This window comes from Carlito syrichta, unplaced genomic scaffold (genome assembly GCF_000164805.1).
Source record: "Carlito syrichta isolate Samal-C Ts95f unplaced genomic scaffold, Tarsius_syrichta-2.0.1 Scaffold289191, whole genome shotgun sequence".
Classification (NCBI taxonomy): domain Eukaryota; kingdom Metazoa; phylum Chordata; class Mammalia; order Primates; family Tarsiidae; genus Carlito; species Carlito syrichta.
In genome coordinates, this window is record NW_007233287.1 from 1 (window position 1) to 8,129 (window position 8,129).

Consider the following 8,129-nt stretch of genomic DNA (forward strand, 5'->3'; position numbering starts at 1 on the left):
TCAGTTATCTCTCTATGCAGATGATATGATGGAGTACCTTGAAAACCCAACAGAATCTGTCAAAGGCCTCCTTACATTGATAAAGGCCTTTGGCAAAGTCTCAGAATACAAAATAAATGTACAAAAGACAATTGTATTTCTCTACACCAATAATAAACAGAAACGCAAATAAAAAACACAATTCCATTCACAATAGCCACAAAAAAAATGAAATACCTTGGCATCTTCCTAACCAGAGACGTGAAAGACCTTTACAATGAAAATTACAAAACACTACTCAAAGAAATCAAAGCTGACACGAACAAGTGGAAAAATATCCCATGCTCATGGATCGGAAGAATCAACATTGTGAAGATGTCCATCTTACCTAAGGCAATCTACAAATTCAATGCAATACCCATCAAATTACCAACAACATTCTTCTCAGACCTAGAAAAAACAACACAGGAATTCATATGGAAACACAAACGTCCAAGAATAGCCAGAACAATCCTCAGCAAAAAAACAAAGCAGGTGGTATCACAATACCAGACTTCAAACTTTACTATAAAGCTACAATCATCAAAACAGCTTGGTATTGGTACAGGAACAGGCATATAGATCAATGGAACAGAATTGAGATTCCAGAAGCAAAACCTCAATTTCTCAACCAACTCATCTTTGACAAAGCCCCCGCCACCTACCAATGGGGAGAGGAGAACCTATTCAGTAAATGGTGCTGGGAAAATTGGCTGACCACATGCAAAAGATTGAAATAGGACCCCTATCTATCCCCATGCACAAAGGTTAACTCCAAATGGATCAGAGACCTAAATGTAAAACCTCAAACCATAAGAACCTTAGAAAAGGAAGGAAATACTCTCATGGAAATCGGAACTGGCATCCAATTCCTGTACAAAACCCGAAACCCACAGGACTTAAGAGAGAAGATAGACAAATGGGACCTTATTAAACTGACAAGCTTCTGCAAAGCCAAAGAAACCATCAAGAGAGCAGGGAGACAGCCTACAGACTGGGAAAATGTATTTGCCAACTCTAGGTCTGACAAAGGCTTAACATCCTGGATCTACAAGTAACTGAAACGTACTGAAAAGAAGAAAACAAACAACCCCATTATAAAATGGACAAAAGATATGAACAGATACTTCACAAAAGAAGACGTCTGAGCAGCCAACAAACACATGAAGAAATGCTCAACCTCACTAATCATCAGGGAGATGCAAATCAAAACCACACTGAGATACCACCTAACTCCAGTCAGAATGGCAATTATCAAAACAACTCAAAAAATAACAGCTGCTGGAGAGGGTGTGGTGAAAAGGGAACACTTCTACACTGTTGGTGGGAGTGTAACCTAGTGCAACCTCTGTGGAAAGCAGTGTGGTGATTCCTAAAAGCTGTAAAAATTGACCTTCCATATGACCCTGCAATCCTCCTACTGGGAATACACCCTGAAGAACACAAATCACTCTGTAAAAAAGATACCTGCACACGTATGTTTATCGCAGCATTGTTCACAATAGCAAGAACCTGGAAACAACCATGCTGCCCATCAAAAGAGGACTGGATTAAAAAAATGTGGTACATATACATGATGGAATACTACGCAGCCATCAAAAAGAACAAAATCATGAATTTCGCTGCAACCTGGATGGAACTAGAGTCTATAATACTGAGTGACCTCTCACAGAAACAAAGATCCGAATATCACATGTTCTCACTCATATAATGGACCTTGAACATCCAATGCAATACTATAAGAAAATGACTGAAGGTACTGGTAAACTATAGTGGGGGAGGGGGATGGGATTAACAGTAGCAAATATCTGTCAGGGGATGGGAAAACACCTCTTATCAACAGGGTGCCTGAATGAAACGTAATTGTACACCTAACCCTTAACTGTACCCCACAAAACCATAATAAAAAATACTGATTAATGAAAAAAAAAAAAAGAAAATAGGACTTCTAAGATTCTTACAGGTTTTGTTTCACATTAGCCAGGTACACATAAACATAAAGAAATATGTCTCAAAAATAATTATGGATGTGGTTTTTGGAGTATAAAGTAAACCCCAATATGATTCCTAAGAAGTGCACAAAACTTAAGGTTATTATTTTGGCAAGGCATTACCTACTTAGATTAAAAAAGAAAGAGAGTGCAAAATGAAATGTCCTCTTGGCAAAGGACTTGAAAAGGTACCACAGAGAAGATTTTCAAATGGCCAATAAACATTAAAAAGTTATTAATCATCATTGTTCTTGAAGGATAGACAAAAACACTAAGATATTGCTCCATACCAACTGAAATTGCTAAATTTAGAGTATGCAAATAGGAACTGTTGTGAGATACAATTCTTATATTAATAAAACAATTTTTCTTATATACATAAATATTCCTAAATGCTCTCTTATTTAAAGACAGTTATTTCTGAAAAATATTTTTTAGCATAATATATTCTATCTAACTCTTCTCTACCAAATATGTGCATATATTTACATGTTGCTGTCTACTTGGTCTCACTATTTAACTTCTTATTAAACACTGATGGCTTATCATCACTTATATGAATTGTGTGAAGAGATCTAAAATAACCTTTAGAGACTTACTACTTTCATCATGACTAATAAACATATATGGCATTCCATTATCACTGTCACTGATAAAATGCCAAATTCAAAACCCTAACATAACTCAATGGAACTGTCACTGGTATATGTTTTGAATATTTATTCCTTAATGTTCTTATCTTTTTCATTGTCTAATTCTAGTTGACAGTCTAATAATTCCCACTGGTAGAATTCTGCAGACTTCAGGTCACTAAAAAACCCCAAAGCACATTCCCTATTGCATCACAAATTAACAAAAGAGACTTTAGAGTTGATAATATTCCAACATGAGAACATATATTTAAGAACAAATTCTGGAATAATCAACTCATCTCTCCTTTATCAGACCGAAAAGAATAAGCACTTGTTCAGGAATAGCATTGAGCTTGTGGTGAGATAAATTTTTGTCATTCTTTCAGTGAAATAGAGAGAAACGAAAAATTTGGGGGAAATTATACAGTTTGCCTTGGACATCTGCTGCCTTGAAATTTATGAGAACAGAATACTCCTTCTGAAACAGAGTAAGGGTGAGTTCTAAATACAGATGGATTGCACTTTTTTTTACCATTTCACAAATAAACTTCCTGCCACATCTGATGCTTAGTATTATTTAAAAGGTGATAAAACTCTTAATTCCACTATTACAAAAAATTAAAATATCAGAGTTAGGAAGATTTATCATCGGGCTTTTAATTTGACATAATACAAATAACTGACTTCCTCCATTCTAAACCAAAAGTTAAGGGGATCAAAAGATCAAGAATTACAGTCACTCAAAAAGGATAGGCTGAATCTCAGAAATACACTTCATTGACTTCACAAGTTTGCAAATCTCCTAGTTCCTACACTTATCTGATATGTGTTTCTTCTTTTTTACATGATCCATCAAGATGAGGCTCAGAGTTAGGGATCCTAAAACAAGAAAGACTTAATTCTCAAACCAAGGCCGAATCAAATAAGAAAACCTTCACACAGACCCTTCCTAAAACTTCCACAGGGTATTACTCTGAAATCCACCCATATTTAAACAGTTATCATCTCCCTTGGAATTAACCACAGTGAAATAACATCTACAGTCATAGTGCCCGTATAACATTTTTTTGCTAGAATTTATTTGATCACTGAACGCTTTTTCCCTTAGCTCTGGTTAAGTACAAGCAGATTAGCTCCTCACCATCTCATTTGATCTTCATATTCTCTCTATCCTGTGAAGTAAAAATAGTGGACATATTATGGATCTTTTATGGGTGCAAAATACAGATATTAAAAGACTAAGTAACTTGCCTAAGGTTATACAACTCCCCAACTGCCCACAATTCCTGTCTGCACTAAGAAAGGGCACCCTTTCTATCCATTCATCTTCAGTGCAAGAAATGCTTTGGTATCAGTTGAAATAACAAGAAAAGTTAAAGATGGTGAAAATCATTCAGGTTCCTATCTTGGGCTACACCGACAATGTTTTTTTACCTTATCTGACTAGAAAAAGAAGTTTGTCCATGTGATATCCTTTGTTTGGTGCTTTTTTGCAGGAATTCATTTTATACAGAAGAATGTCCATCTCATGTACATCTGTCTTCAGTCTCTATGATGAGAACAATTTGAGAATCACTGGGACAAAAGGTACATAAATAAGAATCAGAGAAGGAAGGAAAGTAGATTAAAGATGTTAGATGATATGGAATTTCACCTGTAAGTAATAGAGAAGAGAGGTAGGTAGTAGAAAATAAAAGCAAAGGAAGAGTGGGAGATACTCCCAGGTGCACCATACATCTTGGAATTGTCAGTCTGAAGAAACATGAAATTATTAACTGTACGTGAGCAACCGGAATGCATGAAAGTTAAGAATAGAAGAGAAAGCCTCCAATTTACTTTCCTTAGAGTAATTTTCCACAGACAAAAGTAAGGTAAGAATGTGGAGGCCAATAGGTGTCTACATGGGCAAAAGAGAAAAGGAAGCTTCTAAGCTAATTTGAAGAGAATCAAAGATATTTTTTTCCTATTTCAATTTTCTGAAACTCAGTTTGCGTGTGTTTATACAAATGTGAATATGTATTGTCATACACAAATATGTGTCCATATGTTGTACTTGTTCCATAATATTTGATGGCTAGTTACAAATGTCACTAATCACGTAAAAACAAATGTTCTGTTGTTTCCTAATAGCTGTGCTGCAAAATGTCGATGTATTGCCTCAATTTCCCATGAATTCTGTTTATGGACTTTTAAAACTGACTTTTCTGTATGCTCTCCCTCCTTTCTTTCTTTCTAGCTCCGCTTTGCAGGGATGCTACTGATAATTTCTGTCAAATTTTACATAGGAATTTATCGTCCCCCACATTGAATAGCAAAAAATATATCTCAACATATATTTTTAAAGGAAAAATTTAAGTGTATTTACAGGGTTGTACAAGCATCAACATGATACAATTCTCAAACATTGTCATCACACCACAAAGATACCGCATATTCATTTTGCCAATCTCCATACCCTCCCTATGTCCATGCAGCCATTATTCTGTATTCTGCCTCTATAGATTTGCCTTTTCTGAACATTTAGTGTAAACTGATTGACACAATACATAAAATAATTTTTTTTCAGTTTCCTCCATGTTGTAGCACATATCAATACTTCATTCTTTTTTTATTGCCAACTTGTATTCTGTTTCATTGAAAGCACTTTTGAAAAATAAGTACTGTATATAAAAAAAAAATCAAGGATAATACTTGTAGATGTCTCATTATAGGATTTTGTTATAATTATTAATATTGCACCTTTTAAATTACATATTCAAACAGTGAAACATGCACAGTGTCCTAGTATAGGAGTACTTAGTATAGGAGTACTTATTTTGTATAAAATGCATAATTATATTAATGTAAAATTTAAAAATCACAAATATATAATTTTTTAAACATAGTTTATAATAATATGGAGAGAAGTTCCATTACTGTATGAACCCCAATGGATTATCTTGTGTTTCTCATGTTTGGACCTGGGGTGAGCACATTTTATTTTGGAGACTAGTATAATACAGACTAAAGCTTAATTTTTTTTTTTTCAAACTGTATAGAATTCCTATTTAGACAAAGTTATAGTCAGAAAAAATAAACTGCTTATACAAGCAATGTCATAATTATTTAAGTGACTAAATAAAATATAATCAACTGATGATACTCTAATTACTAATTTCCCATAAGTTTAAACTGAGTAATCTAACCTTTTTTTCTATCATTTAACTAGAAAAAAAGATGAAACTCACTGCAAATTTAAAACTTAATTGCAATTGCATTATTTTTCTCATTTTTCAAATAAACATATATAAAAATATAGTAAGTATATATTAAAATATATGTTCTGTGTGGTCAATTCCAGATCTACTATATTTTAATTTTATTAGCTGAGATAGTAAAAATTATTTATATATTCTAAGTTCTGTATTATGTAAAAATATCTATGAGAAGGTTCTCATTGGGCTACCATTCTAAGCCCTGAGAGAAAAGAAAGTAATGGGTATGTGGTGAACAAATAAGACTGAATTAATATTTAGTATTAATTAGAATTTAAAAACAAGATGTGAAACGGATGTGAATTGATACCCTGTCAAGTGTATAACTAGGAGTATTCCTACAAGTTAAGGGAAATGTATAGATCCTGTTTGACATCCTGGTGACTAGTTTCAAGCATGAAATGCACAAGGGCACAAAAGCAGAACTATGTGATGGGAGATAGCAAGACACACATTCAGAAACCAGCAGATAGATAAAAGACAGGAAGTAGGAATTCTATAGGAAATGAAGGAGAAAAGCAACAACAAAAATGCTTTGTTCTGTGACAATGGAGAGAAAGACCCAAACTCAGCAACTAGCAATTAGAAACAGTAGACTACCACTAACAGCAACAAAAACAAACAAAACAAATAACCTTGATAATGATTAAGTTTTGTTTCAATCAGAAAATTTCTAATATACCTCAGGCAAAGTTGCCCAGAGTTCTATGGGAGTGCAGTCATCTATAAGCATGTAGTTAAACGGGAATGAATGTGTGGCTAGAACAGTATCTTTGTGAGGAATCAGTAGAATGAAGGATAGAAAGGTTAATTTATGATACAGAAAAGTTTGGGGGCATAATTTATTTTCTACTAGGAAGTACTTGTTGTGGAAAATCGTGTTTTTTATCTGGAGAGGAGCTAAGAAACAGAAGAAAAGGTGATAATAACAGATAACATTTTGTTCTATTTTATTCTTCAGGTGAAAAGTGATGGAAACAGAGAACAACACAGTGGTGACAGAATTCATCCTCCTTGGTCTGACTCAATCTCAAGATGCTCAACTCCTGGTCTTTGTGCTGGTCTTAATTTTCTACCTCATAATTCTCCCTGGGAATTTTCTCATCATTCTCACCATAAGATCAGATCCTGGACTCTCAGCCCCTCTTTACTTCTTCCTAGGCAACTTGGCCTTCCTGGATGCATCTTACTCCTTCATTGTGGCTCCCAGGATGTTGATGGACTTCTTCTCTGAGAAGAAGGTAATCTCCTACAGAGGCTGCATCACTCAGCTCTTTTTCTTGCATTTTCTTGGAGCAGGGGAAATGTTCCTTCTTGTTGTGATGGCCTTTGATCGCTACATTGCCATCTGCCAACCTTTACGCTATTCAACTGTCATGAATTCGAGAGTTTGTTATGCATTATTGTTGGCTCTGTGGCTTGGGGGCTTTGCCCATTCCATTGTACAAGTGGCCCTTATCCTGCACTTGCCTTTCTGTGGCCCAAACCAGTTGGATAACTTCTTCTGTGATGTCCCACAGGTCATCAAACTGGCCTGCACCAACACCTTTGTGGTGGAGCTCCTCATGGTCTCCAACAGTGGCTTGCTCACCCTTTTGTGCTTCCTTGGGCTTCTGGCCTCCTATGCAGTCATCCTCTGCCGTGTAAAAGGGCACTCCTCTGAAGGAAAGAACAAAGCTATCTCTACCTGCGCCACACACATTATCATTGTGTTTCTTATGTTTGGACCTGCTATTTTTATCTACACTCGCCCTTTCCGAGCTTTTCCAGCTGACAAAGTTGTTGCTCTCTTCCATACAGTGATCTTTCCTTTGATGAACCCTGTGATTTATACCCTTCGCAACCAGGAAGTGAAAGCTTCCATGAGGAAGTTGTTAAGTCAGTACACAGTTTGCTGAATAGAATAGAAGAATAAGGAAAGCAAGAAAGGAAAAAGTCCAGTTGGAATTCACTAAATCATTTTTTGGTCATGCGTTGAATCAGTCAATAATTTAGCAAATACTATATTTATTAAGCATTTTCAATTTTCAGGTACTATTCTAGGCATGTGAATGAGACAGGTAAGATTCCAGGTCTCATGGGATTACTTTTAAGTGGACAAATACAGATTAAGCTATTAAATTTAAAAACAACTATAATTTCAGAAAGAGATAGTGTTTTGTAGCAAGCAAACAATAGTACTATGCTAGAGATTACCTGAGAAAGGTGGCAATTACCTTACTTTTTGTTTTCAA

General features: G+C 35.2%; 1 protein-coding gene across 1 annotated transcript; it reads left to right on the plus strand.

Moving 5' to 3' along the window:
• The first annotated feature begins 6,866 nt into the window (after positions 1–6,866).
• LOC103256286 (olfactory receptor 4N5) lies at positions 6,867–7,793 on the plus strand. Its single transcript, XM_008054184.1, has one exon. The coding sequence runs from the start codon at positions 6,867–6,869 to the stop codon at positions 7,791–7,793; it is 927 nt and encodes a 308-aa protein (XP_008052375.1).
• The last annotated feature ends 336 nt before the right edge of the window (positions 7,794–8,129 follow it).